The 22167-nt window shown below is 37.8% G+C and overlaps 1 protein-coding gene across 1 annotated transcript; it reads right to left on the reverse strand.

Annotated features, from left to right (window-relative positions):
- Nucleotides 1-9662: 9662 nt before the first annotated feature.
- Nucleotides 9663-10121, reverse strand: LOC141628513 (uncharacterized). The gene is made up of 2 exons (XM_074441646.1): nt 9924-10121; nt 9663-9857 (listed from the first exon to the last, which is right to left on the reverse strand). The coding sequence occupies exons 1-2, from the start codon at nt 10119-10121 to the stop codon at nt 9663-9665; spliced, it is 393 nt and encodes a 130-aa protein (XP_074297747.1).
- Nucleotides 10122-22167: the final 12046 nt, after the last annotated feature.

Genomic DNA, 22167 nt, shown 5'->3' on the forward strand with positions numbered 1-22167 from the left:
TTTTATCTAAGTTTCATACAGTAACTTTAAGTTTTGTTCATTAGAGTAATTAGGGTTTGGGAACATCGTTTTAGCATTGGATTTCTGTTCTTGTTCTTAATCTTTCCTCTGAAATCTCGGTATTCTTTCTGCCCTAATTACAGTTTATTGCTTTATTTTCATCATTAGTATAGATTTGCTAGTTAGTATCCCAAAGCCAATTATCGTATTATCGCTATTTGTTATCTACTTTAAGCATGAATTCAGTAATCGTTGTTAGTTTTATTGTTGTTTTTACCCTTAGCATGAGTAGCTAATTCTATAGTGCTAGGATGTAGGGGATTTATGGCATAGGCGGCAATAGATCATACACGGACTGTCTCGCGTGTTGGTCGATCGACTGACATTGTAGGTCGATCGACTGACCTCGTAGGGTTTTATATTCGTTTTAGTTGTTTTAATGTTGTATTTAACAAATCGAATGCATGCGACCAGTTAGATACCTAATTTATGATTGACCCATTAGATCGAAAGATAGGGAAAGTTATTTGACCATCAACTAAATCGACTAAACTGTGCTTAGATCGAAAGATAGGTATAGTTTAGACCGTTAGTCACTTTTCAGGACGAAAATTAGTATTAGTGACGTTAGGGACCTATAGCGAGATCGAAAGATGCTATTTGTTAAGAGTGGACCGAGAGGACCTCTTTATCTCCCGCCTTACCTGTGTTTGATTCAGACATCGACTTAGTTTCTTTGCCCGGCTATAATGAACCGACCATCCTAGTACCCTTCTTTTATCTGTTTAAATCATTTATTTAGTTTATTATCTTTATTCACTTTTAGTTGTAGACCAATTCAATTCAACCCCCACAATAGTTACCTCAGACTGAACATAAATCAACTAAAATTTACATCTGCCTCCTTGTGGTTCGACCCTGTTACCACTAGCCTAGGTTAGTCTTAATAGGAATTATAAATTTTATCTTTGGTACTCACAACGACGGGTATCACTGACCCAGCTAGTTTCTCTGTCCCCTGTAATATTGGTACCTTCTCAATTGAGAAGGCACTATGTGATTTAGGGGCTAGTGTCAGTGTTATGCCCTTGAGTCTGGCTAAGAAATTGGGATTGACTAGATTTGCTATTACTGACATGACTGTGCAAATGGCTGACCGTTCTACAATTCGGCCAGTAGGGGTCTTAGAGAATGTGCCTGTTCAAATTGAAAAATTCTTTTTCCCTGTTGACTTTGTTGTTTTGGATATTCCTGAAGATGTCAACACCCCAATTATTTTGGGAAGACCGTTTATGCATACTGCTGGTGCAATAATTGATGTACGGGAAAGAACTTTGAGATTTAAGGTAGGGAAGCACTCTATTATGTTTGCCCAGTCCCCTAGGAAGAAAGACCCCATGTGGCCCATGACCTGTAATATGATTTTTGAAAAGAAATCTTATTCTGTGCTTTCTGATGTGCCTGCCCCTGTGCCTATTCCTGTTATGACACCTCCGCCCCATAATGGGAGCAAATTGGAGGAAGATTCTTCTATTTTGACTGTTGCAGTAACTGGTTTAGGAAAGGAAGAACCACTCGCTGCTCCAACTGTGAAGGAGCCAATTGTTCAGAGATGCGGTCTAGGATGTCTTAGCTATAGTACTGACAAGGAGCCAGATGAGGAGCCCAAGAAGAAGGAGCCAGTTAAAATTTCGGAGTCGGATTTTGAGTGTGAGGAGCTAGAAGGTGATGGCCATGCTTGGGAAGATGCTAGAGATGATCCGTTGAGTATTCCAGGCGGAGTAGAGTGGAGTCCAGCTTCTGAGATGAGCACTGCGGAAGCTACTTCATGTAGACAGAAGCCTTGGTCGGAGATTTTCCGCAGTTTCCGTTGATTCGTTTCTTAGACCATTTTAAGATAATTTATTGCTTCTAGACTATTTATCGTTTTTCGTGTGCGCGAAACTTCGCTTAGTTTGGTTTGCTTAGGATTTTTATAAACTTTTGACCGTTACTTTGGGTTTTGCGCAATTTTGGGCGCATTATTATGTGTATTTGCAGGTTTATAGACCTTGTTAGCTCAATTTATTGAGCTAATTCGAAGAAATCGTAAGTTACAAGAAGACTATTTCGATCGATCGATCGCCATCTTAGTCGATCGACTGAGTGCTACAGTTCCAGGAGCTTCTGTTTCCGTCATCTTGGTCGATCGACTAGGTAAGGTGGTCGATCGACCGCTGTCCGCTGCTGTACCTGTTTTCAATCATTCCCCTGCCGTGTTTGGTCGATTTGCGGTGTTGAGGGAGTCTTTTCTCCACTTTATTCTCCGATTTATTTCTGTTTTCTTCCATTTCCTTATTGTGCACATAATTTTGCGTTTCATAAATTTCTTTCTCGGAAATTATGCGCGGCACTTTTGTTTGTCTTTTCAGGTACTTATTGGTAGCACTGCTGGCTACTGAAACCTCCTAGCTCACGCTGGTTTGGGGAGGTTTCCTTTTGCTGCGTTTAAAGTCTTCTGAGTTTCCGAGTTCTTACTTCATGTTTTGTTTAGTTAATTTCACGCAGAATCCCTTTTTTCCTTTTATTTCATTACATGATTTTGCACAATGGGGACATTGTGCGATTTGGTTTGGGGAAGGGTTTTGCGTTGCATTTCATTTGCTTGCATTCACGTTTACATTTTGTCTTGCATTGTTGTTTATTTTCTCTTATAAATAAAAAAAATTCAAAAAAATTAAAATTTTTAACAAAATTAAAAAAAATGCACGTTTATTTTAGCATATAGGTCGAGTCGGAACGGTAGTATTTCAATGATGACATTGCATTTGCAGCTGTTTACGCCTAAGCCTTGCTAATTAACATGTTATTAGTAGAATCATATATGCATAGTCTACGAGTTTTCGTTAAATTTCTTGCTGAACTTGAGACTTGACTTAGATTTTTGGCAAACTACTTATATTTTCTGAGATTTAGAGCCTATAACTGGTGACATTTATGACCAGTTTATCTAAGAATGTGAGTAGTACTCCTTATGAGACATGTTACATCAATATGCATAAATATGAACGTAATCTGCTTAATACCCGTATGCATTCGGTTTGTGGTTTGTTGACACATGTGGTAGAGGTCCCCATTTCTCATTTTACCCATAAGCCTCACATAGCCAAATTTGCCTTTTCGTCCCATAAGCTACATTCCATTATTTAGCCTACCCTATCCGAGCTAGTATTGGTAGTTGTGGGAATGTGTTTATTGCATCTTGGTTATATTGCTCTGTATGAGAAGGTTGGTGGAGTGTTGAAAGGAGGAAAGAAAGGAAGAGAAAATAGAATTGACAAAAAAATGAAAAAAAATGAAAAAAATGAAAAGAAGGAAGAGAAGAAAAGAAAAGAAAAAAAAATCAAAATCGCATAATTCAAAGTCTTTATCAAATGACGATTTTTGCTCCCATGCTTTATTATTATCATTTGGGGAGTTGACTTTTTTGTGGAGATTGTGAGATTAGTGCTATTCATTAGCACCGTTTTGTATTGATTTATCTGGAGCAAGAAGTTAGATGTTGTTATAATTTGGACATGTAGTTACTAGCTGGGCTTTAACTCCTCTTATCCAAATTCATTTTTGCCTCTTCTTACCCATTACCTCACATATCCATATTCACCTCGGCATGTGTCATGGTCATCTGTTTGGTTGGAATGCATATGTACGGTTGTAGAGATTATTTTCATATTAGATTGCAGGCATGTTCTTATAGGTCGTAGTTAGGTGAGTGTCACTACAAAATTACTTCTTTCTATCTTTTACATATTTTCACCAGTGCTTATGTGTGATATGAGCGACCCGTGAGAGTCCAATTTGATAAGTCTCTATAGTTAACGGTTCAGCAGTTTTAAACGATTTCATAACTCGTTTGCATGATTCATATTGCTAATTGATTGTTGATTTGTAGCATTAAATTGGTTTAGGCTTTATAGTTGCATTTCGCTCTGAGATTGAACTCGTTCCATTAGGTTTTAGGATCGAGTCTAGTTCTTGCTTGGGGACAAGCAAGGGTTTGGTTTGGGGAAGTTTGATGCGTGTCTAATATATGATGTTTTGCACCTCGTTTCACACGCATTTCAGAGCTCAATTAAGTAGTTTATGCTACTATTTCCCTTGTTTCGTGTATTTCTTCCTTTTGGTGTGATTTTCTAGGAATGTGAAGAATATGGCGAGAAAAGAGCCAATTCCGTCCCCGAGTACTTAGCATTGCATTTGACATGGAGTAGTGACTCGAGAGATGAACTTGGTGCGCATTTCAAGGCCTGAAAGACTAATTTGCGAGAGTTTTAGAAGCGGATCGCCAGCTACAGTGGTCTATAGACTGACCTAGATGGTCTATAGACCGTCAGAATGCTTCACAACATTGCAGCCTGCTTCAGATGGCTATATCTCGAGTTCTATATCAGATAATCGAGTGATTCCAATTGGAGGTGAAAGCTTATCCTCTTAGCTTTCCAACGCCACGTAGAACGTCTGATTTGACAAGTAACGAAGAAATGACAGCTTTTTTAAGATCGGTGCGCGCTGTAGGAATCGTCAGAATGCAATTCTGTACAGCGCCTGTGGTCGGTCGACTGACCTCAGTGGTCGATCGACCACTCCACGAGCTGATGCGCAAGTTAAAAGATCGAGAATTCCAAAGCCCATTGTGATTAGGTTTAGGAATAAAGGTTACGCAGGATTATTCCTATATAACACAACCTTAGTTTTCAGAATAAGCATTCAGTTTTTATCATTAAGTTCGGAAGATACAATTCAATATCCATTAGTTTAGTTTAGCTTTCCGTCAATAAAGTTTTCTTTGCATTCGGTTTTGTCCTCTTCAATTCTCCCTACGGTATTTCTTTGTTCCATCGTTTAATACTCGCTGCTTTAATTCGTAGTATAGAATTGCTAGTTAGGATTCCCAAAGCCGTATTATTGATTCATGTTAGTTATTTGTTTAATTATTTCAGTTATGAATTCTTATGCTTTAATTCCGAATTTTATTGTTGTTATCGTTGTTAGTATGTGTAGCTAAATCACCTTTGCTAGGATGTAGGCGAGCTATTAGCGTAGATGGCATTAAAATAGGTTACTCTCGGACTAGGGCTTGGTCGACCGACTGGCTTATCTGGTCGATCGACTGAGTCGGTTGGTGGATCGACTGGGGTAGCTGGTCGATCGACCATCTTCGTGTCTGATTTCCTTCGTTTGATTCGTTAAGTGCAATATCTATCAATGAGACCTAGAGGAGACTTGTTAGATGCTTAGCTTAGACCAACCCGTAGATCGAAAGATAGGGAAGGACTTAGATTAACGATTTAAGACGGCTAAATTGCTAGATCGAAAGATAATGTAATTTAGGCATTAGGATCACTAGTCAAGAACGAAAGTTAGCATTAGTGACACCTAGGGACTAATAGCATAGACCGAGAGGGGCTATTAGTTGACTTGGACCGAGAGGACTTGTCATACCCATCACCCACGACTGTATTTCGAGACCTACCTAGACTTTTGTGCCATAGTAGCTATAGTGACCCGATCATCCTAGCTCCTTTTTATTATTTGATTCTCGTCATTTATTTTCATTGCTTGTTTTTATTTAATTATTTATTTCATTTGCCTTAGAATTAGCTAAAAAACAAAACCCCCACAACTGTTACCCGCTAGACTGAAATATAGAAACAACTATTATCTCCCTACCTCCCTGCGGATCGACCCTTACTACCGCTTGCTAGTAGTAGTTTGGAAATTATAAATATTATTTTTGATACTTACTTCGACAGGTATCATAAACAACAGCGGTTATTTATAAAAAACTCGTAGTCTTTATTTATAACAACGGTTTTGTATATTACAACCCGTTGTTATAACTTTCCCCCCAAAATTGAGTCACATTTTCCACAACGGGTTTTTGTACTTAAAACCGTTGTTAATAGTTTTAACAACGGGTTCCTTAAGAAAACCAACCATTTTTAAAACCTTTTACAACGGACGCTTTAACAACGTCCGCTTTTTTATATAACAACGGTTTTTAACCGTTGTTATAGCCTGTATCTGTAGTAGTGATAGTAAGGTTAGGAAAATGCAAAGTGTTGCTAAAACTTGCTAACCAAGGCCTTTTCATAGGCTAAGCATGATAAGTCATGCCATTTCAATTGAGTTGAGATGTATAGTTATATACAATACTTAGTATGGATTATAGATTATGTAGTGATTGATATGGTATGAATTTTACATATGTGATAATGCCTTCATCAGTTGAGTTTTATACAAAACTCTTTTATTACCTTGTTATATCCAAATAGGTTGCCGAGACAATATTGAACCCTATTAAAATGAAATGGATTAACATAGTATTGGCCCCTAGTCACCTATATGAGGTGACTTCTCCTAGTGACTAGGATGTGAGTCGATTGATGACAAGTTCAAGAGCCATAGAGTCATAAGAGATGACTAGTCGATCACATAGGCAGACTGTATGAGACACTCTGTTGGGCAGTGATCGCTTATAGAGTTTTGACAACATTTATCTAGCCTGGTCGTGGCGAGAGCTACTATAGTATTCTTTTGAGTCGATTCTTTGACTGGAGACTGTTCGCCCAAGTCGGCACAGTTTCTGATTGACTTTGATTTTTGCCCCAAGCCATTCTGTCAAAAGGGGTGAGTGTGAATCTTTTGGGTCATGATGAATTGTGGGTGTACGAAGGGAATAGTGCGATAGGAATTGTCAACCCTTTGTCAGGGTTATTTGAAATCTCAAGACCACTCGAGGAGTAGTGAACTGGAAATGCGTGGCCACTCTCGGAAGGTATCTACGGTAGATAATTCCGGTCAGACAGTTACTCTACAGATCGAGGAAACCACTCTAGATATGATCACATGCAAGTATGACCTGCAATACACCTTGCATTGAGTGGGAGATTATAATAGGATAAGAGAAATGGTGACGCACACTTGTCTCGGACAAGTGGGAGATTTTTGGAGTATGTGTCCTCAACAATAGTGCGATCACATCAATAAATCTCATATAAGAATACGTAAGGGATGATTAAATATATATATATATATATATATATATATATAGTCAACTGATCAACATTAATCGGTAATGATTGGCTAACTAGAGTTTGACATTACTGTCGTTTGACGGTGGTGATCTGTTGATCCCTTAAGGTCACACCTAAAGGACGATTCCCTCAATTGTAAAGTTAAATCGATTGTATGACGATACAGATTGATTAAATCCTTAAATTGAATAAATTGATATATAAGAGAGAATATTACATCTTATAGTAATATGATTAAATAAGATTAAATTTAGTAATTCATATGTTATATTACAAAAATTGATTATTGTTTATGAAACAATTAAGACAAGAATGAATGCTTAATTATAATTACAAAATGTTGTGAATTATATTAACATGACCCATTTTATACACATGTTATTATGAATTACAAGATAATTTTTGATATGTAATTTAATTAATTTATATAATGATATTTAATTGTTAAATATGCATTAATAAAATTAATTACATGATTACATGCTACATGTGACATGTTGTGTGTGACAATTGACATTTGACAAAATAAAATGGATTTCCATTTTATGAAATGGACCGAAAATGGAAGGGGTATTAGGAATTGTTGGGTGTTTTTTTAATTATAAAAGTAGACACCATAATAACCTACATACTAGACATGCATGCCTAAACATTGATAAGAGAAATGTGTAAAGTAAAGGATATGCATAGGGTACTTGACTACCCTCTACCCGCCCCCCCATGGACAACAATAAAAAGTTGTTTTCTAATTTTATATCTCATTCATGCAAAAATAATACATCTCTCTTACTCTTCTTCTCCAAATTGTTGGAAAACCCTAGAAATTGTTCAAGATAAAATCTAATAAAACTTACATATTACTAGTGTAGTTATAATCCTAATATTAGATTTATTTAAGGTAATTACTATTATTATCTAGTTAATGATAATATTAATATTGAGTGTTTGTCTTGGTGCAACTAAGTGGAGAGTTCCTAATATGGAGCTTGGGTTTTGGAGGATCATCCTAATCTTATTTAAGCTCAAGAACAAATAAGGAAGGTGTCCTTATTTGTGCCCAAATATTTCAATCCATATTGTATGTAAGAAATATCATTTTCTCCTGATTTTTGTTCTTTTTGTTATGCATGCAACTAGATCACATGACATAAATTATTAGTAATTTATAAAATCTATTAAATAAGTTTAATAGGGGTTTTAGAAACTTTCAATAACATGTAAAAACAAGTATAAACGATCAATGTTATAATAACCTTAACCATAACATGAACTCTGGATGCGAGGTTATAGTAACCTCGACTACAACTTCAACATATATGACTCGAAGTTATACTTACCTCAACCATAAACTTGACTCAAAACTCAGAGTTATACTAATTCCAACAATAACCTTGAGCCACAATCTCAGGGTTACGTTAGTTTCATCTATAACCTTAATCGTATTCCAAAGCTATAGTAGACTCAGCTATAACCTTGATTCATATATCCAAGGTTATATCTGTTTCAACCATAGCTAGAGTAACGTCCCAAAGTTGTACTAACTTCAGCTATAACACTCGAATCATCATCAAGGTTATACTAGATTTAGCTATAACTTTGGAGAGCACTCTTGGCCGCCTGTCACGCCGCCATTAGGGTTTATTCGTAAACCCTAATTGCGCTCATGACACCCATATTTAACGCATAAGCAACATATGATATATAATTAATACATTAACATATACAAACCTGCGAAAACATAATTAACATGATAATAATAAACAATCAAACATATACCAATCATATAAATCAATCATTAAATCACATTAATTACATCAATTGGTATAAAACAATTAAAAGAGAAACACCTAGTTACCTTATTATGCAATTAAATCTAAAGACCGTGTTCCACAATATAGATGTCTTCTCCAGGTGCTGTCTCCACGCTTTTATTGAATAATCCACATGGCAAAGATAACGAATATAATAAATCTACTAATATATATATATACATATATATATATATATATATATATATATATATGTATATATATATATGTATATATATATATATGTATATATATATATATATATATATATATATATATATATATATAACGCGTAAACTACGAAACTTACGAAGAAGATAGATAGATCCAAGGAGTAGGATCGATCTAGGAACGAAGAACGATGAAGAACAAAGGAAACGAAAGGGCGGCACGAAACCCTAAGCTTGATCTCTGCGGCACCAAGGGAGGAAGAGAGGAGAGAATTTAGGTTTAGGGTTTTGTGAGAATTATGAGAAAAGAAATGCAAGGGTTTGGTTTCCCTTCTTATTTATAGAAGAAGCTCATGGGTTTAAACAAAACTTAGGCCCAAAACTGAACCCATCCATTCTATATACACGTGAGACCCAAGAAAAGAGTGGATCTTCACACGTTTCGAACCGTACAAGCCAAAAAGACAAGAGACGGATATTTTCCCAGAAAATAAAATATGAAATATGGGAAAATAAAAATTAAAGAAATATATTACGGAAATTAGGGGTGTTACAATCCAACCCCCTAAAAAGAAGTTTCGTCCTCGAAACATGATAAGAGAACTACGTCACTCGAAAAGATGCGGATGCTTCTCTCGCATAGACGCTTCGGTTTCCGAAGTCTCCTGCTCGAACATCTGACTCCTCCACAGAACCTGAACTAAAGGTACAACCTTATTCCTTAGCCTCTTCTCCTGACGTTCCAAAGTACGAACAGGTTGTTCCTCATAATTCTGGTTAGGCTCAACCTCGTTAACATCAGCCTATTGAACATGGGAAGGATCACCGCAATAACGGTGCAACTGCGACACTTGCAAAACATCGTGAACCTTCGACAAATTCGGAGGTAAAGCCAACCTATAGGCTACCTCAGCAACGCTCTCGAGCACCTCATAAGGACCAATGTACTTAGGACTAAGCTTGCCGTTAATCCCAAATCTCCTGACACCTTTCATCGGTGAAACCTTAAGGAAAACCTTATCGCCAACCTCAAACTCAATCGGCCTACGGCGCAAATCTGCATACATTTTCTAACGATCTTGGGCTGCCTTAAGCTTCTCACGAATCAACCTTACCCACTCAATATATTCCTGAACCGACTCTTGACCAAGAACAGCTGCCTCAGTAGAGTCGTCCCAACACAAAGGACTACGACACTTCCTTCCATAAAGTGCCTCAAACGGAGCCATCTGAATATTAACTTGGTCACTGTTTTCATAGGAGAACTCCACCACCGGTAAACTCTTCTCCCAACTAACTTGGAACTCCAAAGCGTCTGAATGGTACGCCTAGTCTGACCATCAGTTGTAGCATGAAAATCCGTACTCATCTGAAGCTCACAGCCCAAAGCCAGCTGCAGCTTCTTCCAAAACTGAGAACAGAACCTCAGATCACGATCGGAGATGATATCCTTAGGAACCCCATGAAGAAGAATGATCTCTGGCCAAGCATTCGCTAGTTCCTCGAGACTCCAAGTCTCCTTCATCAGAATGAAATGCGTGACCTTAGTCAAACGATCAACCACGACCCAAATTCTATTCATTCCTCTCGGCGACCTCGACAAACCCATGACAAAACCCATCGAAATAGAATCCCATTTCCATGTGGGAATCTCCAAAGGTTGCAGTAGACCACCAGGTCTCTAATGCTCGAACTTGACCTTCTAAGAGGTCAAACAACGGCTCACAAACTCAGCAATCTCTTTCTTCATATTCGGCCACCAAAATCGTAGCTTGAGATCCTTATACATCTTATCACCACCAGGATGAACCGAATAGGGAGTACTATGAGCCTCCTTGAGAATCCTACATTTTAAGACCTCACAGCTAGGTACACACCAACAACCTTGGAATCGCAGACCATCATCAGGTCCAACGTCGAAGCCTTTAGTGCGACCTTCGCTTATAGCGACTAGAACTACTTCTAGGAATTTATCCTCTCTTTGCTTAATTTAGATCTCATGAAGAATCTCGGGTTCAACAATCATCACACTGAAATCCAGAGTACGAGGAAGGACTACCTCAAGGCTCATTTTCTGGAACTCTCGACTAAAGTCGTCAGGTAACACCAACACGGATCTCAAGGGATGACACACCTTACGACTTAAAGCATCGGCAACCACGTTTGCCTTACTCTCATGATAATGCTGCTCAATCTTATAGTCGTTAAGCAGCTCCAACCAACGTCTCTGCCTCATGTTAAGATCTCTCTAAGTGAAGATATACTTCAAGCTATTATGATCCGTTTAAATTTTGCAAGAGACTTCATACAAGTACTGTCGCCATAGCTTAAGTGCAATAACCTCTACTGCTAACTCAAGATCGTGAGTCAGATTGTTCATCTCATGAACTTTCACCTAACGGGAAGCATAAGCCACTACCTTACCCTTCTGCATCAAGACACAACCTAGTCCAGACTTTGATGCACCGTAATTGACATCGAACTCAAAGCCCTCTTCTGGTAGAGTCAACACAGTAGCAGTATTGAACCTCTTCTTCAACTCCTAGAAAGCAGATTCATAAGCCTCAGTCCAAATGAACTTATATTCCTTCTTTATTAACTGAGTCATCGGCCTCGCAATCTTAGAGAAATCAAGTACAAACCGACGATAGTACCCAACAAGACCAAGGAAACTTTGAATCTCGTTCACATTCTTCGGACTCTACCAATCGACCACAGATCGAATCTTTGACAGATCAACCATAACTCCATCGCCAAATATCACATGACCCAAGAAAGTCACTTTCCTTAGCCAAAACTCGCACTTCGAGAACTTAGCATACCATTTTTTCTTACGTAGAGTGTCTAAAATAAAACGAAGATTACTCTCGTGCTAAGTCTTATCTCTCGAGTAAATTAGTATGTCCTCTATGAACACCATGACACACTTATCCAAATGCTCGCTGAATGTGCGGTTTATCTAATCTATGAAAACAGCAGGTGCAATTCGTCAACCCAAATGGCATCACCACGAACTCATATTGGCTGTACCTCGAACGAAAAGCAGTCTTAAGAATATCCTCTTTCCTAACCAGAATCTGATGGTAACCTGAGCTGAGATCGATCTGGGAAAACACAGTAGCGCCACGAAGCTGATCAAACAAATCCTCGATCCTCGGTAAAGGATACTTATTCTTGATAGTAACCTTATTGAGCTCACGGTAGTCGATGCACAACCGCATACCACCATCCTTCTTCTTGACGAACAAAACTAGGGCACCCCACGGCGAAGCACTTGGTCGAATAAAACCCTTATCAATCATATCCTCAAGTTTCTTCTTAAGTTCCTGTAATTCAGCTGGTGCCATACGATATAAAGCTTTTGAAATGGGACCAGTACCAGTCAACAACTCAATCGAGAGCTCTACATCTGGCTCAGAAGGAGCACCAGGTAGATCAGTAGCAAAGACATCCGTGAATTCCTTAACCACATGGATATCTTCAACTTTGTCTCAGCTGAAACAACTCGAACAATACATAGATAGATCTGATGTTCCTTTCTTCAAATGCCAACCATCTTCATAGCAGAAACCCATTTGACAGTAGGTGTAACTCTGACAACTTGATAAGAAACCCTCGAACCTGTAGGATTCTTAAGCACGATCTTCTGATCACGACACTGAAACGTAGCCTCATATCGAGCTAACCAATCCATGCCCAAAATCACATCAAACTCTCTTAGTTTGAATTGGATATGATCGGCAGGAAGGATCGCCCCTGCAATACTGATAGGTACGTCCTTGAACAGAATGGAGCAAGAAACAATCTCACCCGTAGTAAGGGATATGGATGTATCAACGTATAATAAAGAAGTGAGTCCAGCTCGAACGGAAAAGGATTTGGATACGAAAGACATCGATGCACCCGTATCCCAAAGAAGAAAAGAAGATAAAGAGTGAACCAGAAAAGTACCCGTAACCACATCTGGATTAGCATCTGCCTCAGTACGACTCATCACAATCACATGACCAGTCTTTGGAGCATCAACCTTCGGTGCTTCCGTCTTTAGTTTTTGGGGACAATCAATAGACTTGTGTCCCCGCGCCTTGTAGTTATAACAAGTTAGCGGAGTTCCTAATAAACAATTCGTACCCGGGTGGTACGCATTTCCATACTCGAAGCATGTCCAATTCTTCCTAGCTTGTCCCTGATCACGCGGAGCTGACAAACGAGCCTCAAGCTTCTGCTTCATCTGGGGAGCACTAGGAGGAACATAAGGCCTCTTCACGGACTTACTCTTCGCACTCGTCTCAGCCTCGATAGCAAGAACTGAATCATAAATGCCAAGAGCACGATCATAAGCCTGCTGGAATGATGTCGAAGGAATACCAGACATAGCAGTCCGGACCTTAGGAGCCAGATTCTTCTCATAGCGTCGAGTCCTTGAAACCTCGTCCATAGCAACATAGGTAACAAATCGTGATAGCTTCACGAAGTTGTTAATGTACTCCTCTACAGTCATGGAACCCTGCTGTAAATGAAGGAAATCCTGCTCCTTCTGCCAATGCATCTCTTCAGGATAAAACCACTTCTTCAGAGCCTAAGAAAAAACAGTCCAATTATACACTAGCTGACCCTCTAGACCAGCTCTTGCAAGAGCCCACCAGTTGTCAGCCTCATCCATCAGATAATAAGTGGCAATGTCCACCTTCTGATCCTCAGGACACCTAGTAGCAAGGAATATTTTCTCGATCTGTCGAATCCAAGCCACCAAAGTAGTAGGATTATTTGCACCATCATAAGTAGGAGGACGGTGACGAGCAAAGCAATCGAACACAGTCTGTTGCGGATGGTTGTTGTTGCTGTTATTGTTGTTGAGGTGATTAGTGGAACCTTCGGCCATAGATGCCAAAGCGTCCTCAAGTATCCTAATGCGATCAGCATCAGTCTCACCATTCACATTACGCACCATCTGCAAGAATAAAATCTTTTTATAAGGGGTAGAACCTAAGTACCACTCCAAACAACTACTTAGACACTCTGCAAACATAAGAAAACCAATAAATCCAATTGGTTTCTACCCTATTTACTCTCACTCATTAACTAAGACATTTATTTTAGTCGTCAACTAAGTGAGTGTTGGGAGCGTGTTCGCTCTGATACCAACTGTAACAACCCAAATTATATAACAAAGGAAAAATGTAGATTAAATGAAATATCCAAGTATAATAATGATAAAAGGGGTCAAGGTGGCGTAAACACCTGACCAATCCGGTTTGCTACTAAAAACAAAAACCAAACTAATACATTATTCAAGGTTCTCAAAATGTAAAAGCAACTCCTAACTTATTATTTGGCTCGCCCCTCGATGTATCCCAAACAAACATAATCCAAACAGCGACGAGCATTCAACCTAAGAATGGGGGTCGACAATAAGTCAGGAGTAACTAGATGCTCTCCGAGTCATGTTTACAATAATTGAATATAACCAACAATCATTAACAATTGAAATGTAAAACAAGTAAACATGTGAGATATTCTATACTCATGAAACCCAAGAAAAACTTATCATAACTTCATCAACCCTAGACGAATGCAAACATTAAAACCTAGTCCATATACAACCAGTAGACCATGAACAGTTATAAGACTTGTAGTGACAAATGGCCCACATAAACAAAAGGCACAAAGCTACCATCAAAGCATAGCAAACATGGTGACACACGATCCATAGCAACAGAAGGCATAAAGCTATCATCAAAGCATAGTCGAATAGAGCGAACGTCAATAGAGCGTATAACGCACTACCTCTAACTGCTAGAGTGTATAACGCACTGCCTCTAGCTGATGGAGCATATAAGGCACTGCCTCCATCGGTGTAGAGCGTATAACGCACTGCCTCCAAGGTACTATATATAACGTATAACCACTGCCTATATGTCTAAGACCTGCCCAGACTCTCGGTGCAATAACTGTACACCGAATGACACTCGGTGAACAGAGCATATAACGCACTGCCTCTGTTACCCCCCGACTATATACCATTCACCAGTCCCCAAAGGGTGGCGTTTGTTCATTCTGATAGTATATAACTGACACTACCGTCATCTATTCAAACCAGCCAACAAACAAATGCATAATATAACTGACTGTACCAACATTCGTGAACAATATCATGACTCAACTCATAGGATAGTATAACTGACCATCCACTTATCACATGAACAAGAGTAACCAACAACTCATGCATACATTAGCATACAATATAACTAAACACCACATAACATGTAAAAACAAGTATTAACGATCAATGTTATAGTAACCTTAACCATAACATGAACTCTGGATGCGAGGTTATAGTAACCTCGACTACCACTTCAACATATTTAACTTGAAGTTATACTTACCTCAACCATAACCTTGACATGAAGCTCGAAGTTATACCAATTGCAACCATAACCTTGAGCCATAATCTCAGGGTTACGTTTGTTTCAGCTATAACCTTAACTCGTATTCCAAAGTTATAGTAGACTCAGCTATAACCTTGATTCATATATCTAATTTTATACCTGTTTCAGTCATAACTAGAGTAACGACCCAAAGTTATACTAACTTCAGCTATAACACTCGAATAATCATCAAGGTTATACTAGCTTTAGCTATATCTTTGGAGAGCACTCTTGGCCGCCTATCACGCCGTCCATTAGGGTTCAATCGTAAACCCTAATTGTGCTCATGACACCCATATTTTACGCATAAGCAACATATGATATAAAATTAATACATTAAACCATATATAAACATGCGAAAACATAATTAACATGATAATAAACAATCAAACATGTATCAATCATTTAAACCAATCATTAAATCACATTAATTACATCAATTCGAATAAACACAATTAAAAGAGAAACACCTAGTTACCTTACTATGCAATTAAATCTAAAGATCGTCTTCGACAATATAGATCTCTTCTCCAGGTGCGGTCTCCACGCCTTTACTGAATCATCCACGTGTCAAAGATAATGAATCTAATAAATATACTAATATATATATATATATATATATATATATATATATATATTTATATATATATATAAACTTTAAATAAAAAGCTTAGACTACGAAACTTACGAAGAAGATAGATAGATCTAAGGAGTAAGATCGATCTAGGCACGAAGAACGATGAAGAACTAAGTAAACGAAAGGGCGGAATAAAACCCTAAGCGAGATCTCGCGCGGCACCAAACTTAGGCCCAAAACTTACGAAGAAGATAGAGAGGAGAGAATTTAGGTTTAGGGTTTTGTGAGAATTATGAGAAAAGAAAAGCAAGGGTTTGGTTTCCCTTCTTATTTATAGAAGAAGCTCATGGGTTTAAACCAAACTTAGGCCCAAAACTCAACCCATCTACTCTATATACACGTGAGACCCAAGAAAAGAGCGGGTCTTCACCCGTTTCGAACCCAACAAGCCAAAAAGACAAGAGACGGATATTTTCCCGGAAAATAAAATATTAAATATGGGAAAATAAAAATTAAAGAAATATATTACGGAAATTAGGGGTGTTACATCCTTTCTATCCACGTAATCTCTTATTACATGATATTTACTTTGTACGTGTCTAGATTTATTACTAGACTTGGGCTCTTTAGCTTGAAAAATAGCCCCACTCTTATCACAATATATAGTGATCCGGTCTTCGGCAGTAGGGACTACTCCTAGTCCTTCCACGAATTGCCGAATCCAAACAGCTTCCTTTGCAGCTTCAGATGCTGCCAAGTATAGATTTATCTACAAAAATTTTAGGTTGTGTCATGTACACTTCCTCTTCTAGAATCTCATTCAAGAAGACGGTAATGACATCCATTTGCCAAATCTCATAATCATGAAATGCGGCAAACGCTAATATAATCGTAATGGACCGAAGCATAGAGATCGGGGCGAAGCTTTCGTCATAGTGGAGACCATGAACTTGAGTGAAACCTTTTGCCACCAATCTAGCTTTGTAAACATCTATATGATTTTCCATGCCGAGCTTTATCTTGAATATCCATTTAAACTGAAGTGGTTTTACACCCTCAGGTAAATCCACCAAGTCCCATACTTGGTTCTCGTACATAGAATCCATTTCAGCTTGCATGGCTTCAAGCCAATGTGCTGAGTCAGGACTAGAAATGGCCGATTTGTAGGTAGTGGGTTAATCACTTTCTAAAAGTAACAAATCACTATTTTTCTATATATTACCGAGGTATCGGTCAGGTGGATGACTAATTCTATCTAACTTCCTAGGAACAATAAATATTTGAGAAGTGGAAGGAACGTTACCCCCTACTTCATTCTCGGTTTGTGGCTCTGAACTTCATCAAGTTCAAATTTCCTCCCATTCTATCTTTTAGAAATAAATTCTTTTTTTAAGAAGACAAAATCACGAGCCAAAAACACTTTGATCTCATTTACTATTGTAGAAGTAATAACCACGTGTTTCTTTCGTATATCCTACAAAAAGACATTGGTCAGATCTGGGTGCAAGTTTGTCGTCAGACTTGTTGTGAACATACGCCTCGCAACCCAAATTCTCATAAACGACAAATAAGGGACCTTCCTTATCCATATCACATAGGGAGTCTTATTGGCGGCTTTAGTCGGGCTTCAATTTAGTGAGAATATTGCAGACAAGATGGCGAAACAAAACAACAAATCAAGAAGCTCAGTTAGACTCATCATAGACCGAACTATATGAAATAAAGTTCGGTTTCACCTTTAAGCCACGCCATTTAATTGTATTGCGCCAGGCGGAGTCCATTGTAATACAATGCCACAATCTTTTTGGTGAGAATCAAATTCTTTGTTTAAGTATTCACCACCACAATCGGATTGTAGGGTTTTGTTCTTCGTATCTAATTGGTTCTCTACTTCATGTTGAAAGTCTATGAACTTATCAAAGGCTTCACTTTTGTGCTTCATTAAGTAGACATACCCATATCTACTTAAATCATCAGTAAAAGTGATAAAGTAGTGATAACCTCTTCGAGCGGTGATGGTTAATGGACCAGACACATCCATATGTGTGAGAGCCAAAACCTCACTAGCTCGTGTCCCTTTACCCATAAAAGGAGCGCGAGTCATCTTTCCTAAGAGACAAGACTCTCATACACCATAAGATTCATAGTCAAATGGTTTGAGAACTTTAGATTGAACAAGTCTGTTAATTCATTTTTCGTTTATATGACCTAAACGACAATGCCAGAGGTAGGATAGATTAGGTTCACCTGTTTTGCGTTTCTTGTTCTCTACATGATAAAATTCATTGACATTATTAAGAACATAAATACCTCCAATAGAAATGGCTTTACCATAAACCATATCATTAAAAGAAAACGTACAACAATTATCCTTGGTGACAAAAGAAAAACTTTCCGCGTCTAACACGGAGATGGAGATAATTTTCTTGGTTAAGGTTGGTACAAAATAAAAATGATTTAAAAACAACTCTAAACCACTAGCTAAAGTGAGCACATATGTTTCCATGGAAACAACCACTACTCTAGCTCTGTTCCCCATGCGTAGGTCCATATAACCCCTGGCTAGTGCTCGCACATCCTTCAACCCCTGCAAATGATTGCAAAAGTGAGATCCACATCCGGTATCTAATACCCAAGTAGAAGTGCAAGCAAAATTAATCTCTATCATATAGAGAGTAGAGGATATTATACCTTTTGCTTCCACACGCCTAATTGGTGTCACACGCCCGGCTTTAATATCCTCCAAGTATTTGGGACAATTTCGCCTCCAATGGCCCTTGCCATTACAATAATAGCATTCGGCATCAGAATGTTTTCCACCCTTTGGCTTGGTCTTGCTATTCACAATAGCTTTACCCTTTCCTATGTCTTACTTTTTGAATTGTGTCTTTCCCTTCCTCTTTCTCTTGCGAACCCTAAGGTGTAAGTTCATTAATCTCATTGAAAGAACATGCTTTGTATCAGTCCCACTAGCCTCCATATCCCTCTCCGCTTGAGTAAGAAGAGCATGAAGCTCATGGAAACTCTTATCCATGTTGTTCATGTTATAGTTCACCCTAAAGTGGGCAAACTTGTTGGTAAGTGAGTGGAGAATGCGGTCCACCGCAAGTTTCTTTGGAATTTCACACCCTAAACATGCTAGAGTGTTTACGTTCTCAACCATTTTGAGCACAATGTGGACCAACATTTTGGCCTTTTTCAAGCTTTGCTTCAAAGAAGTGCACCGCAGCCTCGTATTGGCGGATTTGATGTGTTTGTGACAACATTGTTGTTACCCTAGTGAATATCTCATATGCACTGAGGAAGATACAATGAAGCTTGATATTAGAAGCCATGGGCCATATGAAGATATTTTTGACATCATTAGCGACCTTCATATGGTCATCATAGGCAGTCCATACCGCCGTAGTAGCCCTTGGGCCGGGTTCGGAAGAAGGAGGTTTAACCAAATAGCGGAGCATGTTATCGGATACCGAGGCGCTTTTGATAGTCGATTCCCATTCGACGAAATTACTTCCGCCATCTTTCAAAATACATTTGTCCGACCTTAGCCATGAGTCTTTTCCAAGTTGAGTTGTGGAAGATGGTGTTGTCATTGCGAATTAAAAACACTACAACAAAATAAGGAAATATAAGCATTCATTGTTTTATATATTACTTTTAAAACTATTTTATTAAGTTTTAGCATTCATATAATGATCCCCCCACGAATTTATAAAAATGATTCCGAGATCCGTTCTTAGACAAAAATGATCATATTATGACAATTTTTATGTAAAAACGGTAAGTCAACATTTTGACTAATTCTACCCTTAGAACTCTCGGTTGACGGATTCAAATAAACCCATCTCTTAGCCCCGGGACAAATCTTCTCCCGTTGAGTCCAACCCAATTTTGTCACGTGATCTCATCACCCTACTTAGTCGAGGTAAAAAGGTCCACTATCGTGTTGCACTAATGAACACGGGATTCATAGGTGTTACTAATTGGTAAGGCTTTTATCTCAATTATTTAAATATGTGAGAGATCTTGTCAATTTAGTTATTATTTCCCTATAAGTGAACTAAGTAGGCGAAATATAAATAACCGTTAATTGATAATCATAAATAAATGCATGTGCGGCGATTTTGCCTTGAAATGTTAGCAAAAAATAAATATGTAAAAATATTAAGTCCTAGTATGGCCAACTAGGTGATTAAATTAGCTAGATTATTAATCATTTGGATACCAACTCCTTCGTCCCTTGCCCCTTCATTAAAACACCTTCCAAAAAAAGCACCGTCTTGTGGGATTTGAAACTTCTTCAAAAATGGCACTGTCTCGAGTCAAAACCGGTCTTCATTGTAATTAGTATTAAAAATAGATGCAAATGAATACATTGCAATACCTATTATACATTTTATCTAATTAAAAATAAACTATTAATAATTATAAACCGCCGATACGATATCGCAATTAAATTACAAACGAACCGTTATCCCCTTACATTACCGGTAATAACGATTAAAAATAAACTAGGCCATACTAGGTACAAATTGCATAAGTAAAAAAATAAATGATATTCATGTTAGAAATCTATATCTCATTTTACAATATATTCATATATGTTTCAATTAATTTAGTCATAAAATTAATTTAGATATTATGCATGCAAACATAAATAAAGATGAAGAAATCGTTTTTCTTACATTGAGATTTCGGATATATAGGCACAAATGAGTTTTCCTACTCACTTGTTCTTGAGCTTCCTAATATTGGATGAATAAAGGATTCAAGCTTAGAATCCGTCCCAAGGAATTATACCCAATATAACCTCTCAAAAGATTAATATTATTAATACTAGAACAATATTAATCTTAATAAAATTGACCCAAAATATTGAATTTTGTCTCTTGTTTTTTGGTTAAGAGAAGGGAGAAGAAAGAGTAATATTCTCTCTAAAACTCTATATTTTAGATGTGTTAGAATGAATGATGAAATATACTAGTTTGCATGTAGTGTATAATAATCAAATTATAGAGAAAAACCCTTGGCCTTTCTCTATGACAAGACCGGGTTGGGTGGGTTAAAGGGGCCAATGCATGAGCTTCAATTCTTCCCAAGAAATTAGGCATGCAAGGCTATGTGTTCAGGTTAATCATTATGCTCCTTTTATGAATATTAAAACATAATATAAAACCCAACCCACCCATAATTTCGGTACATATAGTGTAACCTGGAAAATCCATTTTACACATTATTTTGTCAATTTGCCACATGTAATATGTTCCATGACATTAGGTATATAAAATGTATTTTTAACAATTAAAAATCAACATATTAATAAAATATGTCACTTATAAAGTTAACCTAGTAATTCATAATTACTTGTACCGTAATGGGTTTCCGAGTCATAAATTACAACATTCTGTATTTATAATAATCAATTCATTCCGTTTCAATTGTTTCCGTATACAATAATTTCATCTAAGTAATAAAACAATTCGATTACTTAGACCGTATCTTATCAAATTACAATGAGACACGTAGATATTACTTCCAAAATTGTCCGTCAATTTTAAGTAATTTAATTAACCCGTATCGTCATACGATCAATTAAATAATCAATTAAGAGTGTTACCCTTTAGGTATGACCTAAGGAGATCAACTGATCACCACCGTCGCACGACAGTAATGTCAAATTCTAGTCAGCCAATCATTACCGATATGTGTGGACCAGTTGACTGTAAAATATTACTTCCCACATGTATTCTTAAAATGAGACTTAAACATGTGATCATCATGATCGACATTTGTGATCGCATTATTGTCGGAGGACACATATTCCAACAATCTCCCACTTGTCCACGACAAGTTTGCGTCACCAATTCTCTTGTCATATTACTATCTCCCACTCAATGCAAGGTGTCTTTCAGGTCGTACTTGCAAGTGATCATATCGAGAGTGGTTTCCTCGATTTGGAGAATAACTGATTGACCGGATTCATCTACCATAGATATCATCCGAGCGTGGCCACGCTTTTCCAGTTCATTACTCCTCGAGTGGCCCTGAGATATTGTTATAACCTTGATAAGGGGTGGATAATTCCTATCGCACTTATTCCTTTCG

This window comes from Silene latifolia, chromosome Y (genome assembly GCF_048544455.1).
Source record: "Silene latifolia isolate original U9 population chromosome Y, ASM4854445v1, whole genome shotgun sequence".
Taxonomy (NCBI): Eukaryota; Viridiplantae; Streptophyta; class Magnoliopsida; order Caryophyllales; family Caryophyllaceae; genus Silene; species Silene latifolia.